At 41.6% G+C, this 26,974-nt stretch overlaps 1 protein-coding gene across 1 annotated transcript in view; it reads right to left on the bottom strand.

The window, feature by feature from the left end:
* LOC140118781 (platelet-activating factor acetylhydrolase 2, cytoplasmic-like) overlaps nucleotides 1–15,428 on the bottom strand; it is a 53,863-nt gene extending 38,435 nt beyond the window's left edge. The window contains exons 1-6 of the mRNA XM_072137099.1: nucleotides 15,247–15,428; nucleotides 15,014–15,167; nucleotides 9,549–9,645; nucleotides 7,245–7,313; nucleotides 3,928–4,054; nucleotides 2,466–2,579 (exon numbers count right to left, since the gene is read on the bottom strand). Coding sequence (XP_071993200.1) covers nucleotides 2,466–2,579; nucleotides 3,928–4,054; nucleotides 7,245–7,313; nucleotides 9,549–9,645; nucleotides 15,014–15,167; nucleotides 15,247–15,336 — 651 coding nt within the window. The 5' untranslated portion in view covers nucleotides 15,337–15,428. The remainder of the gene's footprint in view (nucleotides 1–2,465; nucleotides 2,580–3,927; nucleotides 4,055–7,244; nucleotides 7,314–9,548; nucleotides 9,646–15,013; nucleotides 15,168–15,246) is intronic.
* Nucleotides 15,429–26,974: the final 11,546 nt, after the last annotated feature.

The following is a 26,974-nucleotide window of genomic DNA, read 5'->3' as shown; positions in this document are numbered from 1 at the left end:
GGAGAAATCCTAAAGAAGCCGTCTTTTTGATGGAACAGATCATCACCTGTAAAGAACTAGATGTAACTAATGTCTGTGTCTAATGATTGACTACTTGTGAGAGGTAGCATCATCAGTCGCCGGGGGGTGGGGGGTTCGGGGACTTTTTCAATTTTTGCCTCAGGCAGCAAAAATGCTAGAATCGATTATGACCCCATCTGATCTACTGTTCATAAATCCTTTTGTCATGTGGCTTTTCCCAGTCACATTGCTTGACACTAATTTACTCCTTTCTCATGAACTACAAGCCATTCACATTTGTGTGTCCCATTCGGTATCACTGGTGTCCATGTAGGTATTTTACAAGGTGTTAAATGGCTGTGAACTAGTGGATCTTTTAAATTACGTCCCCTCTTCTGTATGTAATTGATGCATCATTGTCAATTTAATTTGAGGTCTGTATTAGTTTTCAAGATGCCAAAATATTTAGCAATAATTTCCTAAAAAAAAAAAAACCCTTCAGGCAAATTAAGCCCCAAAATTAAATATATTTTCGTAAACTGTCAGTAGAAAACATTACCTCTATCCCTTCATTGTCCCTAAATAAGGGGTGTGCATTCAAAAATTAGGGTTACTTTTCGGGGTTTCCTCTGTTTTGTACCAGTAGGGCTCCAAATGCATCCTTGGCTTCTAAAAGGCAAACATCCCTCTTCCCCTCCACTGTGCGCCCATACAACATTGTGTATGCACATGTGGGGTACCTCTACATGACAGAGAAATAGTTTTACAAATTTTTGCGGGTTATTACATCATGTCGAGGTAAATGTTACTTTTTGATCACTTTTTATCCTGTTATAAATGTATGTCTTAGTGTGGTAACTACCCGCACCTTATGACGTAAAGTTATGTCAGGATGTGGGAAGGGTTTAAAAAAACTGTTGAAATTGTTATGAAATGTAAACATTTTCCAAATATATCATCATTTAAAGAAGTGAGTAACAGAACTGCAAAAATTAACCTTGACATTCAGGCGCCAATGACCCTCAGTCACAAAGGGGTTAATATATTCACTTTAGTGCTTGAAATAACAAACAGTCTCTGTTTTATTCCCATGTACTGACTGCTCTAATTTCAAGCTCTGCTATCTCTTTCTGGGTAGGTTCCAGAGGAAACAAAGAGGTGCCGGTGCCATCTTGAAATATTGCATATTTTTCCTCCTGTAGGCATTTTTTCCCCTGGCAGGTGGCATAGTGAGAGCTTCTGGGCCCTTTGTAACAGTTAGCAGGGCAATAAAACACTCCAGAAGCAGCATTACATACACTCACATGTATGGGAAGTAATATGATTATATAGTGTATTTTTCTGATGTTCCTTGACAGCTCTCTCCATGCACCCAGCAAGCTAATGTACATTTCATTAGAGGATAAGAGAGGGCAAAGTATATGGGGTCAGAGAAGGAAGGAAAAGCTCAGAGAGACTGGGTAATTTTGTAGATAAGTAGAAGTACTCCACAGTTAACTCATCAAACACCTATGTTCTGGTGCATAGTAGGATAACGGATTACAGGCAGTCCCTAGGTTACGTATCAGATAGGTTATTTAGGTTTGTTCTTAAGTTGAATATGTAAGTAAATGGGAACTATATATTTTATAATTTTAACTCTGGGCAAAATTATCAATAAAGGTTCATTACAGACACTTTTCACCTGATCATTGCAGCCTAGGACTAATATAAAGCATCAGAGGTCACAGTAGGCAGAAAGGTCCACATGTAATTAGGGGTCGTCTGAAAGTCAAGTGTTCTTAAAGGGAACCTGTCATTTATTGGTCCAGTAAACCACTACCAGTATGTAGTCAAGCAGTCGACAGCTTCTAGATTATGTCTCTTTCATGGTCCAGCTTGATGGCATCATATAGAAAATCAACCTTACAGTGAAATGTAAGTTAGATGTATAAAGTTAAGGAGGCGGAGAGTTTAACACTGACGTCAAGCTCACCCTTCCTCTGAACACCTCCAGCCCTGTGATTGACATCATGCGCCAGGTTTCAGGAGATCTGATCAATGATGTCTCTGGACACAGGGCCATCAATTACAGTAAAGGGTGCATTCTAAGACAAGGAAACCTTGACTTCATTGTTAAACTCTCCGCCTTCTTGACTTCATAAGTCCATTTACATATCACTTCAAAGTTAATTTTCTACATGATGCCACCACACCAGGTCATGAAAGAAACACCATCTAGAAGCTGCTCAGCTGCTTGGCAACATAGTGCTAGTGGTTTGCTAGGCCAATTTCTGATGACAGGTTCCCTTTAAGTGTGCCTGTATTATAATAAAAATACACGAGAAGGAGATGATAACTACTGAGATAGATGTACATATAGAAGCTGATGCTAAATAATAAGCAGCTTTCCTTGAACTCACACTATTGACATTCTTCTTGCTAAAGCAGCTTTCCTTGAGAATTTGTATATTTTTGGTGATTACCTTTAAAGAATCTAGTCTGAAGTCAGAGTCCATGATGTTACAAACTTGTCGTCCATTATCTATGTCCTCCAAAATTCTCACAGCTCTGACACACTCACTTGCTCTTTGGTGAATCTAGAAATATTAATGATAGAAAGTGGGAAGTTCATTTATTTGGTATTGTGCACATTTTCATAGTTTTTTCTGTCCAGAATAGTCTTGATATCATAAATAACTGCTCACCTGACAGACATCACAAGTCAAATAATAGTTCCATTAGAATTCACTGGGATTTGTTCAATACCTTTAATCACTCCATACACGACATCTACTACCAGGATGAAGAATTGTACACCAAGCACATTGACATAGTTGTGTGTGTGTCCTCTGGCAGGATCTGCTGTTCTTTTAGCTTCTTATTCCCTGTTTCACTTTTTTCTGACATGTGCAACTGCCTCACATGTAGATTTGCACAATACATTAAAACTTTGATACTCGGAATCTTAGAACATTTCAATACCAGGGTCAGGTCATTTTCGGTACTGAGTGACTAGGTCTCTTTTGTTCTCGGGTATGCCTAGTACAGTTTATAGTAAATGTCAGGGTGAATGAAGACCTGAGCTTGCAGTTGGTTCCTGCACTGCTCTAGGGAGTAGATGTCCACTGTTGGGGATTCCCTAGGCTGAGCAAGACTCAACTCAAAGCTCAGGTCATCAGAGAAACTCCTGGACTGCCCCGGAACACAAGATCTATTACAAAATTATTTAGCATTCAATGAGGACATTCAAACTGCCCATCTTGGAGGCAGATGCATGGGAGGAAGGAATACTGTCAGGCACCCATAGACTGTCGTCTTTTCTCTAACTAGAAAGTTTATATAGTTATGCACCATTCCAAGCCTAATGTACTGGTGTACAGAGACATTACAGGGTATGGAATAAAACACTACCAAACATTTTTTTTGTCTATTTTGGAGTTATTCATGTTTTTCTTTTTTTCTCTACATGCCAAAACATTAGATAAATGAAAAAAATATTTATATGATACTTAATAAATAATACATTTGAGTTTGTTGTTACCAAAACAATCTGTACTATACATCAAAAAAATATATTTATGTTTGGCAAATTGTGTAAAAAGAAAACTTGTACAATTGCTTCTTTTAGTTTAACCAATTGTAAAGTCATATAAATAAAAGGCTAGCTTCTAAATACTAAAGATTTGTCTCAACGATATCAATAAGTATGAGTATTCGCATCAAAATCCAAATTATGGTGTCAAAACAACTCCACACTTCCTGATATGTGTCAGTAAACAATCTATGTTATTATAAGAAAAGTGACAGAATATAACAGGTCCAATTATGCTCCATTAACAGATATTCATAATGCAATGGGGCCTATTCTAAATTATACTATGTGGCCCTATGATTTGTGTTAACACCACATAGTTAGATATTTATAGAACCAGTTTTGTAAATTACCTGATAGTTGCGGAGATAAAACTCTTTCATTCCTGGTTGTACTCTTTTATATGGCACCCAGATCTCCTGCAGGGATGAGCTGGCATCTCCTTCTGAAAAATGGTACGCAGCACAGGCTGAACCATCCCTGTGACATGATAAGATTCACCATGAAGGAAAGTAAAAAATAATACCACTATTGCAACAGCAATCATTGGGATAATTGATCTGGATAATTACCACTCTCTTGGTTATCAAGCTCACTTTTCCACAAAAGACAACTCCCATATTGATTTACCATCAAAATCAAGAATGGTAAACCAGGGGCACTCATAGATCCAGACACTGTGACTGGCCTCTCTTCTCCTAAGATCAAAGTTTATAATTATGCTAATATGCCTGAAGGCCTCTGGTGGGTGTTACCAGAGAACATCAGTGCTGTATCTTCACAGGCTTTTACAATGAGCAGATTAGGTCTGCCTTCCCCCTGCACTTCCTGCTGCTGCTCGATTGCACAGGCAGGAATGAGATTTGTTTTGCTCATAGTAACAGCATGTGAATCTGCCGCATTGAGGGGGGCTGGTACCACCCCCAGAACCCTTCAGGCTCGTTAGCATAGTTTACAAATATAAGAAGATTACCACAGTCAAAGTGCCTGGACCTATGAGTAAGTGTCCCTGGTTTATCACGCTTGATTTTGATGGTAGATTTTCTTTGACATAGCCTGTAAATTCTACTTGACTCTAATTCAGAGGTGTGCTGAAGGCCACACTGTACCTCTCCCAAAAGCTACAATAACACTTAACCCCTTCATGACTAAGCTCGTTAACCCAGTAAGCTTGTTAACCTTTTAAGTATTTTACAGAAATTAAAACAAAATGAAAGTTTTATTTAGAATTCTCTAATTTCCTCATTAATTCACTTAACCCTAAAATTTACCCACTTAAAGGGGTTTTCCCACGAAGGCAAGTTAGTCCCTATCCATGGGATAGGGCCTAACTTGCTGATCAGTGGGGGTCTCAGTGCTGAGACCTGTGTAAGGTGTCAATTTTTGTGGGAAGCACTGACGTTTTCATTTATATTAATTTGGGACCTATACAACCTTTAGATCTTTTTTTATTCAAATATTTACTATTTTCCGTTACAGTGTTCAAGGCCGGGAATACTCTTTTTAAAATTTTGATAGAACAGGCATTTAGGGATGTGGCGATACCTAACATGTTTATGATTTTTACTGTTTATTTTTATTTGTGTTCTAAAAATAATTTAACATTTCATTTAATATTTCAGGCCTCCAGGGGTACGTTAACCCTGGGGGTCTTATTGCTCCTACAATATACAGGCTGTCCCCTACTTAAGGACACCCGACTTACTGACGACCCCTAGTTAAAGATGGACCCCTCTGCCCGCTGTGATCTTTGGTGAAGCTCTCTAAATGCTTTACTATAGTCCCAGGCTGCAACGATCAGCTGTTAAGTGTCTGTAATGAAGCGTTATTGATCATCCTTGGTCCCATTACAGCAAACAAATTTGAAGTTCCAATTGTCACTGGGGCAAAAAAAAATTTTTTTTGTCTGGAACTACATTTATAAAATATACTGTTCCGACTTAGATACAAATTCAACTTAAGAACAAACCTATGGAACCTATCTTGTACGTAACCCGGGGGCTGCCCATACTGCAATACTACTGTATTGCAGAATATTTTAACTTTAATGCTGATCTCATCAGTCGTGATACTCCTTCCCCTGTCAGCACACAAATCAACCGATATACTAAGAGCCTCTATGCAGAATAAATTATACATGTCTGGCATTCAATTCTGCTATAGCCTGGTTCAAACTATAGGATCCTGTCCCACCTACTCGCCCTTCATGTTCACTTGATGGGAGGATGACCAGGAATTGCAACTTATTCATGCCTTGTACACCAAAAGGCAGCTGTACAACCCCTAATGATTTTACCCTACTGAGAGGGCAATATAAAATAAAAATAATGTGGTTGCATAAGGGTAAATCCTCACAAAATCTGGTACAGTTGGCTGACTACAGCAACATTAAAGGAGATGAAGGAATTTTTGGAAAATACTGGTTGTGTACTCCATGTAAGAACATCTGTATTTACTGTGGGGTAAAGTGGCAACACAAAAAACTTTTCTTACAATGAAAAACATCCAAGCGTGTCAATGTTTTTTCTAAACCTACAATTCTGCCAAAAGCAGTAAAGATATAATTATGATCTGGGGTTGTTGGGCAGCAAGAACTAGGAATTTAATCAAGGAAGGTGGAGGCAATTATGAACAGTTCCAACAGGCCTCTGCTAAGAAAAAAACCTTAAGGGAACCTGTCATGGTGATTTGGGACACTTAACGACTCACAGGTCCTTATGGGCCAATGGTTTAGTGTCCCAAATCGCCCTGTATCGTTTTATAGCAAAAACACACCAAAAAAAAGTATACTTACCTTGTCTCTTCGGTGCCTGTGCATTCTGGCTACTGAAGCCGGCTTATTACTGTGTAAGCGCTGTAGGTATAGCGCAAGCACAGTGAAGAAGGGATACTGTCCCAGCTTCACTTCCCGCATCATGAGACGATGGCGCAGGATCTGAAGATGTGAGTCAGTTGTGAGTCATCGTACTCACATCTAGGCAAGTATAAAAGTATTTTTTGCTTCATTTTTTACTTTTTTTACACCTAAAAAAGGTTGATTTGGAACCCTAAACCATAGGTCTATACAGACTTGTAGTCTGTTTAGAGTCCCAAATAAACCTGATAGTTCCTCTTTAAGGCCCGCTTCAAATGAGCAAGATTATACAGTCAAACTTGTGTTTGCCTGCAGGGATGACCAGCCCAGTATGTCAGTACAGTTCTTGCCTCTCAATGTGTGGTCTAGTCATGTCAGACTAGATGTACCATGCTGATAAATTCCTACCCAAAATATTTCAACAGCACGCCACAGGAGCAACATAGACTCATTAGCATAATTGTATAATAGTTTTTTCAGCAAAACTTCTCAATTCAGGGATCATACAAGACATGATCCTGCATCAGTATAGCTACAGTATTCTCAAAGTATGTTTGCTTCATAAGGCATTTCCATCAATGCACTGATAAAGAAAACAAATAATATTGTTATTTTCGCTTACTGAATAAAAGCACTTCAATTTTATGGTTCCAAGAATTTTGCCTGTGGGGTACACAGGAGTAAAAGAGCATAGACAAGAGTTATCGAAACTCATGAAGTTGAAATCTGATTGGATGCTATGGGTAGCTCCTCCTTTTTTTGCTATGGTTTTAATAACTGAACTGTTTTATGTATTCCTAAGTTTTACCTACCCACCTGTGTTCAATGGCAGCAACCAGAAATCCACGTGAAGCCAGTTCCATACATAGAAAGGAGTATAGTGTTCTGGGGGAAAGAAAATACAAAGCATCCATGGGTGCATGTCAAACCAGATTAAAATGTGTGCAGTTCTGGCAGGAGCTTAGGGTTCACGGACTAAATCGCTCATTGGCATGTATACAGATGAGAGCTGCCTAGACTTGCACGCCTATCCATGTGTTAATAAGCTATTCAGGGATTTTTCAAAAAGTCCTCCAAAGGTGCTTGAAGGGGTTCCCCCATGATTGAAAAACATGGCTGCTTTCAAAGATTTTCAAACTTTTTGTAACAGCACAAGAAAGAAAATACAAGAAATGAATTTAACAGCTGCAATACCACACACTACCCATGGTAAGGTGTGGCACTGTTTTTGGAAGAAAACAGCCATGTTTTTCAACCTTGGGAGAACCCTTGTAAGTTGCCACATTGGACTAAAAAGGAGAAACAGGACCCATAAGCATAACGGGTTGTCCTGTGTGCTGGTCTAGGTCCCATGGCCCAAGGACAGTTCTTGTATCATATGGAAACATGATGAAAGGACTACCAGGGGGACAGATGTATTTGGACTTGATTTTTTCTCTTTGCACATTTTGCACCTCTGACAGGGTGTTGAGAAGTTCACTGGTGTGTACACTCATCGGCCACTTTATTAGGTACACCATGCTAGTAACGGGTTGGACTGCCTTTTGCCTTCAGAACTGCCTCAATTCTTCGTGGCATAGATTCAACAAGGTGCTGGAAGCATTCCTCAGAGATTTTGGTCCATATTGACATGATGGCATCACACAGTTGCCGCAGATTTGTCGGCTGCACATCCATGATGCGAATCTCCCGTTCCACCACATCCCAAAGATGCTCTATTGGATTGAGATCTGGTGACTGTGGAGGCCATTTGAGTACAGTGAACTCATTGTCATGTTCAAGAAACCAGTCTGAGATGATTCCAGCTTTATGACATGGTGCATTATCCTGCTGAAAGTAGCCATCAGATGTTGGGTACATTGTGGTCATAAAGGGATGGACATGGTCAGAAACAATACTCAGGTAGGCTATGACGTTGCAACGATGCTCAATTGGTACCAAGGGGCCCAAAGAGTGCCAAGAAAATATTCCCCACACCATGACACCACCACCACCAGCCTGAACCGTTGATACAAGGCAGGATGGATCCATGCTTTCATGTTGTTGACGCCAAATTCTGACCCTACCATCAGAGACTCATCAGACCAGGCAACGTTTTTCCAATCTTCTACTGTCCAATTTCGATGAGCTTGTGCAAATTGTAGCCTCAGTTTCCTGTTCTTAGCTGAAAGGAGTGGCACCCGGTGTGGTCTTCTGCTGCTGTAGCCCATCTGCCTCAAAGTTTGACGTACTGTGCATTCAGAGATGCTCTTTTGCCTACCTTGGTTGTAACGGGTGGCGATTTGAGTCACTGTTGCCTTTCTATCAGCTCGAACCAGTCTGCCCATTCTCCTCTGACTGCCGCTCACTGGATGTTTTTTCTTTTTCGGACCATTCTCTGTAAACCCTAGAGATGGTTGTGCGTGAAAATCCCAGTAGATCAGCAGTTTCTGAAATACTCAGACCAGCCCTTCTGGCACCAACAACCATGCCACGTTCAAAGGCACTCAAATCACCTTTTTTCCCCATACTGATGCTCTGTTTGAACTGCAGGAGATTGTCTTGACCATGTCTAAATGCCTAAATGCACTGAGTTGCCACCATGTGATTGGCTGATTAGAAATGAAGTGTTAATGAGCAGTTGGACAGGTGTACCTAATAAAGTGGCGGGTGAGTGTATATGTCTGTTGTATTGTTCGATTGATGGGATCTGACCACAATACGGGTCGATTTCCACGGCCAAATATTTTTCTGTGCAGCTGGCCTAAGTGTGTGTCTGTGTACATTGGCTCTTTCCCTACATCTGCGTAATGAAAAGATGGACAGTTAATTCTACTTTTTGGTGTAAACCATTGAAGTGGCACAGTCAATTTAAGTGCAGTTGCTGCTATTGGTTTTAGCTCAAAGATCATAGCCTAGATTGCAAAATAGTAATTCAGATATTACAGTAGAAAGTTGTATAACTTTCTAATGCAGCAGTTATGAAACTTTACTAACCTAAATGTAAAGACAACCAATACCTTGAATATTCGCAACAATTATTGGTCACTGTAGTTGGGCCAGATTGTGTCCTAATGCTAAAATCACAAGACCCTTTCACTTACCAAGTCTTTTAGTCATATTATTTGCAGTTTTTCTCACCTAAAACCCCCCAGCCCATGGGAGAAGATAACAAGTGGTCTCCTGTCTGTACCCGGCAACAAGCTTCCATTCCAAGTTACAGGAATTTTTGGGTTTCCTGGGTTTCAACAAAAATGAGGATGTTACTATTGTCAATGTTAGATATCATATTTCATTAGAGGCATTTTCTAGCTATCCACAGGCTAGGTTACCAATATCAGTTAGTCAGGGTCCAATTCAGAACTCCCACTGTCAGAATCTGGCACCATTATGAACCCAAAAATTGGAGCCAGAACCAGCCATGAGAAAAGCACCTCAGGACCTACATCGTTCCTCAGGACTTCTATTATTATAACTTTACATCCCACCCTGCGTAGTTCCGCCCCCCTCTTCCGAACGCATAGATAGGTGACAAGCTAGCGCTACCGGGGTTGTGCACACATTAAAATACTAGTCTCCCTGAGGTGCTCGGGAAATTTGCATAACATTTCCACAGATATAGAGTTATAATTAAAAGAAGGCCTAAGGAACAATTTAATAGGACACATCTACCATCTCTAAACTAATTGTAGATGTCCTATAATATTATCACTGTATTGTTACATTTACAAATATAAAATAAAGTGTATTCATGTATAGTGGGATTAGCAATACCTCTATATCAGACAGGATTTTGAGGGGAAATGTGAGACTGCACATTAGTGTCCCATTGCAGTGTTTGTGTTATGTGAGCAGAAAACTGGATAGAAGCTACAGTGCTGTGTGCGGTCACATATGCCCCTAACATTGCATTTACAAACACAATGCTAGCCTCCGGGGATGCGCCTTGGCCTGCTCACATATGTGTGGAACACATGCAAATGGTAACCAACATCCGTTGTCTTCCATTTAAGTAATACAAACATCAGGTGCTGGTTACTGATCGCTTGCGTTTCACTGAAAACACATGTGTGATCAGGCAAAGGCTTGCCCCTGTGGGCTACTGTTTTGCTTCTAAACGCAACGCTAGTGGCACAATTACTGAAGTGGTGCAAACTTACACTAATGGAAGCCAAGACATCAAGAGACGTTTTAACCCCTTAAGGGCATGGCCTAAAATTGTCTTCAGGACACAGCCCTTTTTTTGTTTTTTCCTGTTCAAATTCCAAAAGACATAGCTATTTTTTGTCTGACATGAGAATGTGATGGTTTGTTATTGTGGTAATTTTACGGCAAAAATATGATAACGATTCACATTTATGATTTCTTTCCTTCAACGGAACAGAATTGAACAGCTATTTTTCCACTTTCCATTTTTCACAGTTCACTATACAATATAAAAACCCTATACAATTATTATGTAAATTAGGGAGATTACCCCTTAACGCCGAGACGTTTTTTCGTTTTTGCATTTCCATATTTCATTTACCACCTTCAAAAATGTATAACTTTTTATTTTTCCATATAAAGCACTTTGTGCAATTGTTTTCTGCATAACAGATTGCACTTCATGGTGACAGTATTAAATATTCCATGCCGTGTACTAGGAAGTGAGAAAAAAATTCCAAATGCAGTGAAATTGGTGCATTGGTCAATTTTCTCCTTTATTATTTGGGTCGGTATGTTCACAGGGATACCAAATTTATATAGGTTTTATAATGTTTTCATACATTGACAAAAATTAAAACCTGTACAAAAAGAAAAATTCTTCATTTTGCCATTTTCTGGCACTAATAACTTTTTCATACTTTAGTGCAGTGATGCCGAACCTTTTATAGACAGAGTGCCCAAACTACAACCAAAAAACAATTATTTACCGTGAAGTGCCAGCATGGCATTTTAAGCAGTAACTTGTTCATCCACATCTTTCAATTTTATCGGCCCCCTGAGGCCACCAATACAGTTGACAGAAGAGGGCAAATTCAGACTATCATTGTAGCTTCTCTTCAGGGTCTCTCTGTACAGGAAGAATGGTGGGTCGAACAGGATGACCTCCAAAGATAATGCAGTTTTGTCAATACTTTCTTACCAAACAATAAAGTGTTTCGCACTGAGAGCAGCATCTCTTGGGTTGCCTGGGGCTGCAGGAAGATTCAGTGTTTGGTGAACTCTGTCCTTGGACAATGGCCTGAGTGCCCACAGAAAAGGCTCTGAGTGCCACCTCTGGCACCCGTGCCATAGGTTCGCCACCACTGCTTTAGTGTATGGAGCTGTGTGTGGTGTGATTTTTTGCAAGATGAGATGACGTTTTCAATGCTGTCATGTTAAGCACTGAACAGCCTTTTGATCACTTTTTATTACATTTTTTATATGTTGCAAAATGAAAAAAAGTGACATTTTCAACGTCAGGCGCTTTTTTTCTGTTAGAGGCTTAGACGCCAGGAACACCAATTATCAAAATTTGGACATTTTGGGATGCAGCGATACCTAACAGGTTTATGATTTTCCCATTTATTTATTTATCAGTTCTAGGGAAAGAGGGGTGATTTGAGTCTTTAGGTTTTTTACATTTTTTATTACTAGTTTTAGACCCTCTTAGGTACTTTGTCTGATCCTAACATATATCGTATATACTCGTGTATAAGCCGGCTTATACACGAGTCAGTAAAAATACAAAACTTAAATACTCACCCTCTGGCGGCCCGATGCTCAGCGCGGCTCCCCGATGTTGGCGCGGCTCCTCTTCTTTCTACGTTCTTCTATAACAGCCGGTATGGACGCAGGCATGTTATCTGCCTGCCCCGCATACTATGACGTCACCAGTGGGAAATAACATGGCCTCGTCTCTGCCGGCTGTTACAGAAGACCGAAGAGGAGCCGCGGGAAAGACACAAGAGGAGACGAGCCGACATCGGGGAGCCACGCTGAGCATTGGGGCTGCCAGAGGGTGAGTATATAAGTTTTTTTTTGTAAGTACTGGGTGGGCTGGCTGTATACTACATGGGGGCAGGCTGGCTGTATACTACATGGGGGCAGGCTGGCTGGCTGTATACTACATGGGGGCAGGCTGGCTGTATACTACATGGGGGCAGGCTGGCTGACTGTATACTACATGGGGGCAGGCTGGCTGTATACTACATGGGGGCAGGCTGGCTGTATACTACATGGGGGCAAGCTGGCTGGCTGTATACTACATGGGGCAAGCTGGCTGGCTGTATACTACATGGGGGCAGGCTGGCTGGCTGTATACTACATGGGGGCAGGATGGCTGTATACTGCAGGGGGCAGGCTGGCTATATACTGCAGGGGGCAGGCTGGCTATATACTGCAGGGGGCAGGCTGGCTGTATACTGCAGGGGGCAGGCTGGCTGTATACTGCAGGGGGCAGGCTGGCTGTATACTACCTGGAGCAGGCTGGCTGTAAACTACCTGGAGCAGGCTGGCTGTATACTACCTGGAGCAGGCTGGCTGTATACTACCTGGAGCAGGTTGGCTGTATACTACTGGGAGCTGGCTGGCTATATACTACTGGGGGGCTTGCTGGCTATATACTGGGGGGGGTCTGAGACCAATGCATTTCCCACCATCGGCTTATACTTGAGTCAATTGGTTTTCCCAGTTATGGTGGTAAAATAGGGGGCCTCGGCTTATACTTGACTATATACGGTACTACCCTACAGTATGGCCGTATATGGGCAAATCACGCATTGTAATAGATAGGCTAAAATCAGACAACCTTGGGTCTTTGTAGGATACAGATCGCGGCTCCTCTTTGATGTCACATTTTTTTTGCACTAGGGTGCTTACAGTGGGGATACCTTAATCCCTCATACAATACTTAATTGATATTGTTTGTGTAATGAAAAGTCACACAATTTTCCAATGTACCGTACTTTCTGCATCAATTCTTCACAGTTTTCTAGATCTCAGCTTGCTGTCCTGCTATAGAAAACTTCTATGTTTACTTCCAGTGAATAGAAATCTGTCCATGTGATGGACACGCAGGTGTACGAGCCATTATTATCACAGAGAGTAATCAGAGCCGTGTTATATAACAAGCCAGGCACCTGCTTGTCCATCACATCACCATGGACAGATTTCTAGCCACTGGTAGTAAACATAGAAGCTTTCTAAAGAATGACAGCAAGCAGAGATCTACAAAACCGTGAGGAATTGATACAGAAAGTATATTGCAATATTGTATAAACTTTTCATTACACAAACAATATCAATTATAATCTTAAAGTGGACAACCTCTTTAACGTTGGCCGGAGATGTGATAGAAGGAACCCTGTTCCCTGTACCTTGGTCATGTTTGGTTGCGGTAGTTAAGGGGTCTGACAAGAAGATATCTTGCTGTCAGGCAGACACAGCAGGGACCATGCTGTATGTAACAGCCGGTCTCCTGCTGCGGATCGCATTGGCATACTGGCAGTGCCAGCACGATCAGCATAACAAGATAGATTGTCCAAATGTGAGAAGTACCCCCTAATTATGACGATCTTTAATCATGTGTTGGAAGCAGTTAAAAGGTTTGTTAGACTTCCAATATTATTGTTTTATCTGGAACTTAATAAGGAAGGTGCTAGCATCAATTGCTGATTTTAGCCAGCTCAACATCACCGGCAGCATTTAAATCCAAAGCAGCGAGTGAGTGCCATCATTTTGGAGGTATTGTCGCCACCCGTGATGTCATTGGGAGCAATGATAAGACTCCAGGCACCGTCATTTCTAATTATCTATTACAATGTGCCAATGGCATATTGTAAAAGATCATCAGCAAATCCACCTGTTACTTACAACTGATGTAAGTAAAAAGTGATCAAAAGGTTGTACAGTCAGAAAAATGTTAGAAATTAAAACATTGTCACGCCGCACAAAAAAGGACAACTTACACAGCTCAGTATGCCAAAGTGTGAAAAAGTTATTAGCGTCAAAATGGCAAAACAAATCTTTTTTTTTCGTACAAAAGTATTTAAAAAAAAATCTATTACAATCTAATTAAAAAAGTATAAATTTGGTATCCCCTGATTAGACAGACCCAGGGAATAAAAGTTTATTATGATCTAATAAAGAGTGCACAGTTAAAGTTGTAAAAACAAAATCTACAAGAAACTGGGTTTTATCTTCAACCAATTTTTTAAATGTTTTTTTTTCCCAGTACATTGCATGGAATATTCAATACCGCCACTAGGATGTAGAATTTGTTACGCAGAATACAAACCCTCATAAAAACGTATGGATTTTTAAAGGAGGAGAGCAAAAAAATGGAAATGCAAAACCATCACGAAGGGGTTAAACATCTACTGAAAACAAGACTGGACAGCATGAAAGTGTACAGCATGGCAGTTACATGCCAGGCATTCAGCTAGGTTACTATTCTATGTCCTGATTATACCGGATGTTGTTCTTAGACTTGTTGATGTCTTAAAGGGGCTTATTCACCACACAATGGAAATGCATATAGCAATCCTATCACACATAACATGGCAGCTGGGGCATTCCTTGTACATTGGTGGGCACAGTATAAAGTGCAGGAATGGCACCCCTCTATATTAATGAGGTACCGAGTATAAATGACGCTCCATACTGGGCAGCTGTGCCCTCCCAGCCGCGGACACCTAGCAGACCCGCCAGATACTCGGGGCGCGGGCACCAGGGAGGATGCGCTGCCGGAGCCGCTGGCGATGTGCAGGGGTAGAAGAGGCGGAAGAAGCAGCCCTGCGGGGAGGAGAAGACAGGGGCCGTCACATAGAGCTCCAGGCAGCAGCAGCCTCCCGCGCCCTGTATTACCAGTCACCTCCTTGCCGCCTCCCACCAGGACGTCTGCGCAGCCCACCGGGTGCACCCCGGCTGCAGGCGGTATCCTCAGGGACACGGCGCTCCCCATGTCTGCTGTGTAATTACAACATGGGGCAAAGTCCACAGCACAAGAATGCAGGACCCATTGCTGTTGTGGAGAGGAGGGAAGGACTTCCTGGGTCAAGCAGAACTGACTTGTAGGGAGGGTGCCTATGCCCTAAGGGTGAAGACACACATGGCGTTTTTGGGCCGTTTTTACTAAGTGCGTTTTCAGATCGTTAAAAACGCATGCGTTAAAAAACGCATCCGTTTTTAAAACGCATGGGTTTTTGAAAACGCACGCGTTTTTGTCCGTTTTCCGAAATTGCGCAATGAAAATGGACAAAAACGCATGCGTTTTTAAAAAACCGGATGCGTTTTTTAACGATCTGAAAACGCACTTAGTAAAAACGGCCCAAAAACGCCATGTGTGTCTTCACCCTAAGGGTGTTGCGCGTTTCTTGCCCGTAATAGTGCCAGTCACAGGGTGCCTATTGCTGCTGCAGTCCGCTGTCCGAATGACGCATCCTCTGTAAAAGTTTTCAGGGGAAAAAAAAGTTTTGTCACATTTTGACGCCAATTTTTTAAGCATTTGGGGATAGCTAAAGCGTTTTTTTATCTGATTTGTATTTTTTTTTTAAAACCCCCTAGGGTACTTGAACCCTGGGGAGTGTGATTGCTGAGGGTGCAGTCACACCTTGCAGTTACAACAGTTTTTAGGTTCAGTTTTATTAATTTAAAGGACATCTATCACCACATTTAGGGGTGGTGGACTGTCCCCAAACTTGTGCTGTTACCTTAGGGGTGATGGGGACCTCCTGCTAGCATTCTCAGCTCCTGGCTCCATTGGAACATAATTTAAGCATGCCCCCTCACCGGCAGTCGCTGTGTGTTTTTCTTGCAGACTTCTCTACCGCCGGCTGCATAAGGAAGGAAGTTCCCGGACATGCGCAAAATTGGCAGGCAGCCGTGTGATGTCACCGGTTGTCTGCAGCATTTTCCGCCAAGGATGTACACTCACCGGCCACTTTATTAGGTACACCTGTCCAACTGCTCGTTAACACTTAATTGCTAATCAGCCAATCACATGGCGGCAACTCAGTGCATTTAGGCATGTAGACATGGTCAAGACAATCTCCTGCAGTTCAAACCGAGCATCAGTATGGGGAAGAAAGGTGATTTGAGTGCCTTTGAACGTGGCATGGTTGTTGGTGCCAGAAAGGCTGGTCTGAGTATTTCAGAAACTGCTGATCTACTGGGATTTTCACATACTACCATCTCTAGGGCGGAAATGCCTTGTTGATGCCAGAGGTCAGAGGAAAATGGGCAGACTGGTTCGAGCTGATAGAAAGGCAACAGTGACTCAAATCGCCACCCGTTACAACCAAGGTAGGTAGAAGAGCATCTCTGAACGCACAGTACGTCGAACTTTGAGGCAGATGGGCTACAGCAGCAGAAGACCGGGTGCCACTCCTTTCAGCTAAGAACAGGAAACTGAGGCTACAATTTGCACAAGCTCATTGAAATTGGACAGTAGAAGATTGGAAAAACGTTGCCTGGTCTGATGAGTCTCGATTTCTGCTGCGACATTCGGATGGTAGGGTCAGAATTTGGCGTCAACAACATGAAAGCATGGATCCATCCTGCCTTGTATCAACGGTTCAGGCTGGTGGTGGTGGTGTCATGGTGTGGGGAATATTTTCTTGGCACTCTTTGGGCCCCTTGGTACCAATTGAGCATCGTTGCAATGCCACAGCCTACCTGAGTATTGTTGCTGACCATGTCCATCCCTTTATGACCACAATGTACCCAACATCTGATGGCTACTTTCAGCAGGATAATGCGCCATGTCATAAAGCTGGAATCATCTCAGACTGGTTTCTTGAACATGACAATGAGTTCACTGTACTCAAATGGCCTCCACAGTCACCAGATCTCAATCCAATAGAGCATCTTTGGGATGTGGTGGAACGGGAGATTCGCATCATGGATGTGCAGCCAACAAATCTGCGGCAACTGTGTGATGCCATCATGCCAATATGGACCAAAATCTCTGAGGAATGCTTCCAGCACCTTGTTGAATCTATGCCATGAAGAATTGAGGCAGTTCTGAAGGCAAAAGGGGGTCCAACCCCTTACTAGCATGGTGTACCTAATAAAGTGGCCGGTGAGTGTATATAGATGAGGGGCTGTGTATAAATGATGTTCCGATGGATTTGCATAAAGTTTATAACTGCAGATTTCGGTATAGAAGATGGCTCCGAGCATGCCTGCAGGAGGTTCCCTATCACCCCTAAAGTAACGAGCATACGCATGGGGACGGTATACCTCCTCTAAGGCCGGCGGCACAAGTGGCATTTTGAACCCGTTTTTGGGCTGTTTTTAAGCAGTCCGTTAAAAAACGCATGCATTTTTGAAAAATGCATGCGGTTTTTGAAAATGCATGCGTTTTTGACCAGTTTTACCAATTATCTAAATTAAAACGGGTTAAAATCGCAGCATCTTAAAGGCACAGTGTCAGCCTATTCATGTGCATAGGCTGACACAGCTAATACCCTGCAATACATCAGATGATTGCTTGTTCATGGTGGAAATAATAAAAAAAAAAGGTTTTTAAATAAAAGTAAATTGATAAAAATGCCAATAAATATATAAAGAGACATATAACGCAAAAAAAAAAGTAAATGATAACACAAACCCCACATATATAGTATAGAAAGCTATATACGGTAGCATATATGTCACGGGTGCTCCCGCGATCCCTGTCTCGGATCGCGGGCGCATCCATGCACCCCCGTTTGCCCCCGCTGCAGGCCGGTCTCTGCACTCACCTCTCCCGGCTCCTGCTCTTCCCCAGACTGCCGTGCGTGCGCGTCCCAGCCTCCTAGGGCGCGCGCGCGGCTCCTGCCGAAAATTTAAAGGGCCAGTGCACCACTAATTGGTGCACTGGCTGAACCTCACCTTTAAGAATCCTGCCTCTTCCTGTGTCCCCTGCCGGATCTTTGTGCCTCATAGCCTTAGAGAAAGCTTCCAAGCGAGTATTCCTGTGTTCCTGTGTATTCCTGTGTGTTCGCGCTCCTGAGTCCTGTGTTGCCGTGTTACCTGAGTTCCTCCGTGTTGCTGTGTTCCGGGTGCCTGTGTTCCCGTTCCCACCTGCCTGGACCTCCTGTTGCTGACCCCGGACTTGGACCTGACGTTGCATCTCTGCCGCCTGCCCTGACCCTGTGCCTGGACCTGTCTACGAGATTGTCATCCGCTAAGGTACCTCGACCTCGGCTGCCACCGTGGGCTAGTCACACCTGGGAACGACCTAGTGGTATCCTGCCGCAGCAAGTCCAACCCGCTTTGCGGCGGGCTCTGGTGAATACCAGGTGCCGCTAGGCTCCGGTTCCGGGTGTTGGCTAGTTACATCTCCCGCGGTGGTCCAGAGGATCCACTGATCCTAACAATATATAGCACCCTAGGGAAAAAAAACACCAAAAATTATGCAATAAAAAAGCATGTACTCCAGAATGATACTGTTGCAAAGTACAACATGTCCTGCAAAAAACAAGCCATCAACCAGCTCCCTAGCCAAAAAAGTAACAATGTTATGCCACTTGGAAGACGACAATACAAAAATGATAAATTTTTCCCCACATTAGGGTTTTATTTGACAAATTTTGTAAAAAAAAAAAAAAAAATTAATATATGGTATCTCTGTAATCGTATCGACCTGTAAAATAAAGATAACATGATTATTAGGCTAAACAGTGAACACCAAAAAAAAAAGTAAAAAATCCAGTACAGAATGCTTTTCTACTCCTGCCTTCAAAAAAAAGTTCATAAATTTTTGAACAATAGGGGATACCAACCCCAAAATGGTAACACTGGAAAAAGCAACTCATCCCGCAAAAAAAAAAATGCCATCACATGGCCCCAATAACGCAAAAGCTTACATTTTACAGCCTTTAAAAGGGGTAATGAGGAAACTAAATTTGTGGCAGCTGCAGGGCGCTCCTTCCCTTCTGCGCCTCGGTGTGCCCCCATAAAACAAGTAACAGCCCTTCATACTGTGGCCATTCCCCTTTGTGTGTGTATCTAGACCTCCCCGTGATTTCTAATTCTTTCTTTACCATATCCCATATCCATTGCATTAATGCCAACATTGGGCCATTCCTCCCACTTATCAAACTTTCTATTATCCGTACTTCCAATAATCCCCAAACATTATAATTTAACGTATAGTTATACTCATCCTGTACCAATATAGTGAAAAAACCTTAGTTAACAGTCCATAATATCTTCTGAAGTCAGGTAGTGCCTGACTTAAGCAGTGAGCTTAGTGCGTGCCCTCTTTCCATTCCACACATATTATTATCTATCAACTTTGGCTTTTAAAATCAGGCATTTGGTTTTATTTTAGTTCAATGTAACTGAACAATTTTATATTTATTATATTAATTTTTTTTTTTTTTTTTCTTTTTTTTTTTTTCCTTTTTAAAATCTTTATTTGTGCATCAGCAAAAGTACATCTGATAAAAGTACATGGATGGAGAGCGATTAGTCATGATCTATACAATAGACAAAAAATGAGACAACTTATAAAACTCTTAAACCTGGTCACATGGGAGAAATGAGAGAAGTAACTCATATTAATCGTTATTTGTAAATATTTGCTTCTAAATACCAGGCTATTTGCTAATACATATAGTAAAGGTAGTATTCCTTAACTTAACTTATCAGGATAAATGGAACAATATGACCATAAAGTATTTTACATATCAAACATCGGTCATATTCCATATCTACCATTACGACTTCAGGATTACTACCTGTTCCGGAACCTAGATATTTCCATACACATTCCATATGTTTAGAATCTATCACATACATTTTATTACATTTTTGTCCCCAAAAACCCTCCCCCCCTCCCCATTCCCAATTCCCTCTGCCCGGGGGGTAAAAAAAAAAAAAAAAAAAAAAAAAACGATAAATAGGATAACTAAGTAAATAAATCTTCCCCTTACTCTCTCCAGATCTCTTCCCATTCCTTCAAACTATTGCGTTTGTCATAGTAAGGTTTTTCGAATGATTTAATTCTTTTATATAATGTCAGCCAATTTGTGAAGGTCAGTGCACATTGATCTTTCCATTTTCTAGCGATCAGGATCTTTGTTATCATAGATAATCTACAGATAATAGATTTTTGTATTCTAGACAGTGGTGGAGTGTTATCCAATGTGAGGTCATTAAGGATTAATACCTCAATAGAGCACGGAATTGCGAATCCCAACAGGTGTTCAATCTTATGGTGTACTTCCTGCCAGACCGTGTAGATGTGGGGACATGCCCAACACATGTGAACAAAGTCGGCTTGTGGGTTCTTACATCGTGGACATGTAATAATCTCCTTTGTATTCGTGTTCTTAAATGTGTTCAATAAGAGAGGGGTGTAGTACAATCTGTGTATAAAATTAAAGTGAATCATCCTGTGGTTCATATTCAAAGATGAGAAGGGGGTGTTTTGATACACTCCTTTCCATTGTTTTTGCGTGAGCTGAACACCATCTCTTTCCCATTGTGCATTATCTTTGAATACTAATTCTCTTGTGACGTCGTTTATTAAAAACTTATATATTTTAGAGACTGTGATTTTCCCTTTCCATCTAAAAAACATCTTATCAATTATTGTGTTTTTGTGAACTATAAAACATGTTTTATCCACTGTCTTTATATAAGCATCTCTCAATTGTGCATAGTAAAAAAGAAAATTCTTTCCTAATCCAAATAGTGTATCTATATTCCTAAACTCTAACAGTATCCCATTATCAAAAAGCTGGGAGATCTTAGTGATACCCATTCTAGTCCATGCGTTCACATCGGTCATTTTCCACACCTCTTTTAGGTTTTTATTATGCCACAACGGGGTAAACTCCAAGGCACCTTTCAAGGCTGCTATTTTTTTTATATATTTCCAACTTTGACTAATCAGTCTATAGATGGGGGGGGTTTTGCTGGCTCTATCCCCTAGTTGTCCTGTTTCGCAGAGCTCAAATAAGGACATATGGCCCCGCGATTTCTCTGATAGTATTGCAAATGCCTCCGAGCTTCGCCATTTTGACAAGAGACATACTTTGGCAGCGATAAAGTATAATCTAAAATTGGGAATCGTAAGTCCCCCGTCTCTATTAGTTTTATATAGATATTTAATTTTGATACGGGCGCGTTTTCTTCCCCAGATAAGTTCGTTACATAACCTTTCTATTAGTCTAAAGAGTTTTTCCTCAATCCACACTGGCGCCGCCGTAAGAAAGTATAATAATTGTGGCAACACCACCATCTTTAACAAGCCAATTCTGTCCGCTCGAGTGAGAGGAATTTTAACCCATATTGAAATTTTAGATCTTATCTTTGAAATCATAGGCAATAAATTAAGTTCTGTATATTTGTTAATATCCGCCGAGATCTGCACTCCCAAATATTCCATAGAGGATTGCGGTTCTATTACATGGAGACCCCAATAGTTAGAATTTTTTAGTTTTTCTAGTGGTAATAACGCTGTCTTCTGCCAATTTATTTGTAAGCCAGAGTGTCTTCCAAATTCTTGGATCAATCCCATAGCTATAGGAATAGAGGAATCAGAATTCCCTAGGCACAATAATATATCATCGGCAAAAAGCAGAATTTTATCACTTTTACCTTTACACCCAAAGCCCACTATCGTGTCATTAGTTCTGATTAGGGAAGCTAAGGGTTCTATAAAAATATTAAACAAAAACGGCGAAAGGGGGCAGCCCTGACGGGTTCCCCTATTAAGCTCAATTTTTTCTGAAACATGATCATTTGTCAGGATCCTAGCCACTGGTTCATGATATAGTAGTTTAACCCAGGATATATACTGTTCACCTAACCCCATTTTTTGCATGACCGTCCATAGGAAGGGCCACTCCACCCTGTCGAATGCTTTAGCTGCATCCAATGACAGGATGGAGCGCCCCCCTACCCCTGAGCCCAACTGGATATTCAAGAACAGCCTCTCTAGGTTGTCATTGATGACTCTCCCGGGGGTGAATCCTGACTGATCTGGATGGATAAGATCCTTAATCACCCTCCCCAATCTTATTGCCAACAACTTCGCAAAGATTTTTACATCCGTATTTAATAAGGATATCGGTCTATATGACTCCTTTTCTGTTTTCTCTTTACCTTTTTTAGGGATAAGAACGATCAAGGCCTCCATCATGGAGCTGGGAAGTTTCCCTAGGGAGATACTGGTATTTAATACTTCCAAAAGGAGCGGAAGCAGTATATCGCTATATCTTTTATATACTTCAAATGGTAAACCATCAATCCCTGGACTAGTATTGCCTAAGATGGATTTTACAGTAAGGGTGATCTCTTCAAGTGAGATGGGGCGATTTAGTATTTCCTTTTCTAGTATCGTGATTTGGGGTAAAGGTATTTTAGCTACATATTCCTCCAATTGTGTTTGTTCTATCTCAGATTCAGAGGAGTATAAGCTGGAAAAGAAGTCCACAAATACCTTACTGATAGACGCATTAGACTCTACCAGCTGGCCCTTCTCGTTTCGTAACTGATGGATGCGTTTACTTTCGCCTTGATTTTGTATCAGTTCGGCGAGTAGCTTTCCTGGTCTTCCTGCCTCAGTATAATATCTCTGTCCTTGGAAGAACACTCTCTGCTGTATCTTTTCCCCTATCTGTTTATCGTACTGAATTCTATTGTTCCTGAGAAACTCCATTCTATTTTCTGTGGGGGAGTTATTATATTCTTCCTGGGCTTTCTCCATTTTCTTTTTTAATGCATCCTCTTTCAAACGATAAGATCTTTTCTTACATGTAATTTTATATTGCCACCAGGCCCTCATGTGCATTTTCAAAGCATCCCACACCATACCGACACTTGTGGACCCACTATTGTCTTTCCAAAAATTTTGGATCTCCTCCCTAACCTCTTGATCGTTTGCTAAAAGAGTAAACCAGTGGGGATTGATCTTCGGGAGTCTCCCCCTATTTACTTTTACAATTTCAATTTGTAAAACTGTCATGGAGTGGTCCGAACGGCTGGCAAGTTCGTATTTCATTTTTTTTGTGTAGGGGAGGGCGCTATCCGATGCTAATATTAAGTCAATTCTGGACATTGCCCTGAGAGATTTTGAAAAGCAGGAGAATGCTCTTTTATCTCCATATTTAATGCGCCAAACATCTCTCAGATGCATTTCAGTACAAAATTTAGAGAGTGGGGATGTCGTCACGTCGCTAACTCTACCTTCGCTGACCCTGTCCACAGATGGATTCATGGCACAATTGAGGTCCCCAAAGATCCAGAGTGGGCACTCACCATTTACCTCCCTAAATGTTAGCAAAGCCTTGAGTACTTGAAGGGAAAATGGGGGGGGGGGGATATAAACAAAAGCCAGCATACACACCATTCCACTCAGCTTCCCATATAAAAAAATATATCTACCCTCGGGGTCAGTTTGGTTTGATATTATTTGATAGTCAACTGCTTTGTGAATAAATACACTAATCCCCCTTGAGTAAGTAGAGAATACCGCATGGAATTCCCTAGTTGCCCACTTCCTACTGACCTTTCTTATGGTTTCCCTATCTAAGTGAGTTTCTAATAAACATATTATTGCCGGTAAATGTCTTTGTACTATGTCAAATACTATTCTTCGCTTAATCGTATCCCCCAATCCCCGTACGTTCCATGTTACAACAGAGATCATTTATGATTATAATTCAGAAGAGGAGGGGGAAGGAAAAAAAAAAAAAAAAAAAAAAAAAAACCCCGGGCAGGCCACCGAGCCCCCTCCATATCCGCATTAGCCTGCATGTCTCTCTTCTCCGATTCTATTTTTGTTATTTTTTTATGATCTTTCTCAGATAATTCTTCAATTTTGCGTAATCTATCCCCCTGATCTTTGATACGCTCTCTGATTTTGTTTAGATCTTCCCGTATACATGAAATGTCATTCCTTGTAACCTCCAACTGAGCTTTCAACCCCTCCATAGCCGTATTGGTCTTGTTAACGGCGGCTAATATTTCATCCCAGATAGCTGGGGAGCTGTCACGTCTTTCTCCTTCCTCTACTTCGAGCGTAGGAAATCTCGATCCTACCTCTGGATCCTTGGGGTTTTTAGAGCTTTTCCCTGGTGGGGTTTTTAAGAATTTATCTAACTTGGATGTATTTTTCTCTCTAGGGGAGCTAGCTCCTCCAGATTTACGTGCACTCTTAGGCGGCATAGTGCCAAAGCAACTTAAGACCAGTTGGTCAAGTTAATCAGTTAGTTAGTCGATTAATGTGTAGGGGGGGGGGCAGGAGCTATAGAAAGGGGGCAAGAGCTATAGAGAGGAGCCCTCTATCCCTAAAACACTTCAGGAATTGATTTATACAGACGGACGGATAAGCAGAAACACACAATTATTAAGTCACTGAGTAGCCTTTTTGTTCAAAAGCACAGTCCAGAAATGTACGGCAAGACACACTTATTAAATCACGAAGTTGTCCTTTTTGTTCAAAACACAGTCCAGGAGTATACGACAAGCAGAAACAGTTATTGAATCACGGAGTAGCTTTTTTGTTCAAAAGCACCTTCCAGAAATGTACGGCAAGCACACTTATTAAGTCACGGAATAATCCTTTTTGTTCAAAGCACAATCCAGAAGTATACAACAAACAGAAACTTTTTACCGGTTCAGCAATAAATTTTTCTTGGAATAGCTCCTTTTAACGTTTCCTAGTTGTACAGTAACCTGGAGTAGCACGATTTAAAACATTCCATGTAGTTTCTACAACACTTCAATATGGTATTTTTCTGCGGAGATAATACCCTTAGGTGGACCAAAGAACCACGTCCAGAGAGACCACTGCAATAGCGGTATTCCACTTAACCTGCGGCCGATCTTGCCACCATTGGAAAGGAGCGTGTGGGGAGGTGGGGGGGCTCAACCAGGTATGGTTAAATCGTATAAGAGTCACTTCTTCCAAGGGCCAGAGGGCATGCAACAGAGGGATATAGCAGTCGGGGATCCCCCATGTAATTTTAACTCCAGAGATTACCACTTCGCCAATTTGTTTTTGTTTAGAGCAAAATCCCCAAACAATTTATGAGTAAAAAGTCGCTTGAGAGCAAACTAAAAAAAAAACGGCCACAACTATTGATCTTCAGGGCAATAAAGTATGGCTTAGTCTGCTTCTCTTAGGGTCCAACCATGTCACTGGCGAAAGTTGAAAAGAGGTGCCACAGAGGGCTATGGTCCCCCCCTCAAAAAAGGCAGTTTAGACTGGTCTTACCGGTAATCCAGCTTTATTCACCCCACTGGGTTCCAAGCTTTTCCGGCTTATCTGGACCAGGGTAGTGACAGGGTTTTCCTGTACTCTCCCATAGGGGAATTGTACTCACTGATCTTCGCCGTCTTCCCGGCAGAAAGTCCGGGGTCAGCTCCAAACTGGTCCTCCAACAACGGCAATCTCCTCCAACCGTGACCTCCGTGGCTATCCTCCCACCTCAGGCTTCACAACTGGGATACATCTCGGGGGGTTCTCCAAACTCTCCGCGGTCTGCTGAAAACCGACTAGGCTCCAGAGAGAGGTTATGGGAAGCGGATATCGGGCGTCCGTCAGGGCCCAGACCCTCCGATCCAGGGTCCAGCGGCTGAGCGTCCGCACATGGCACCGGCGTCAGCACGAGGGGAGGAGCGGGAACTCCGTGAACGCGGCGTGCTACGTCATGCCGCACATGCGCGATATTTATTATATTAATTAATTAATAGTTGGTTTCAAGAGAAAATCTTTGCTGCTTTGTAAATCCATTGAACTGTCCGGTGTAACGAAGAATTGCATTGCCTTTACTTATCGATCCACTAGATGGCACTTCTGTAACATAATTATGGTATTTGATATTATCCAGTATCCAGCTAGATCTGCAAGCAGAATTGTGCAAAAAGTATCACCAGGTTTGTGGAAAAATCCAATTTTTGGCAGTGGGAGATATTGTATGATACATCCCTTCATGAATGCTGTGGGGGAATATCTGGGAGTCTCTGCCAGGTCAGACGTGTCAGGTGGATGCTAAAGTAAATATGGCAGGCTGGGGCATTCAGTGTTGTACAATACAATACAGTACAATAGAATACAAGTGCATAGTGCTAAGGTCTAACATTGCATACAGTTAGAGCTAAGTTATATACAGACAATACTGTTAGATGTGATTACAGTCAAAAACAGTAGAAACAGACAATATCTATGACAAGATTTATGAACTATTTTACGTTTGATGCTTGCTTAGAGATGCTACTTACATATTTACCTAAATACAAAGACAAATTAATATACAAACTGCTACTATGCAATTCTAGTTAACGCTTGTACTTAAAGGGGTATTCCCACTTCAGCAAATTAATGTTATTGTTTGTATTATGAAAAATAATACAATTTTCCAATATAATTTCTATATGAATTCCTCACAGTTTTCTGTATCTCTGCTGGCTGTTCTCTTATAGAAAGCTTCTAGGTTTATTTCCAGTGGACAGAAATCTGACCATGGTCACACAAGTGCACGACTCGTTATAACACACAGCTGTAATTACTTTCTGTGTTATATAACGAGCCACGCACCTGTGTGACCATGGTCAGATTTCTGTCCACTGGAAATAAACAATGCAGTTTTCTATAGAAG

Source organism: Engystomops pustulosus, chromosome 2, assembly GCF_040894005.1.
Source record: "Engystomops pustulosus chromosome 2, aEngPut4.maternal, whole genome shotgun sequence".
Taxonomy (NCBI): domain Eukaryota; kingdom Metazoa; phylum Chordata; class Amphibia; order Anura; family Leptodactylidae; genus Engystomops; species Engystomops pustulosus.
This window is presented reverse-complemented; position numbering and strand designations above follow the sequence as displayed.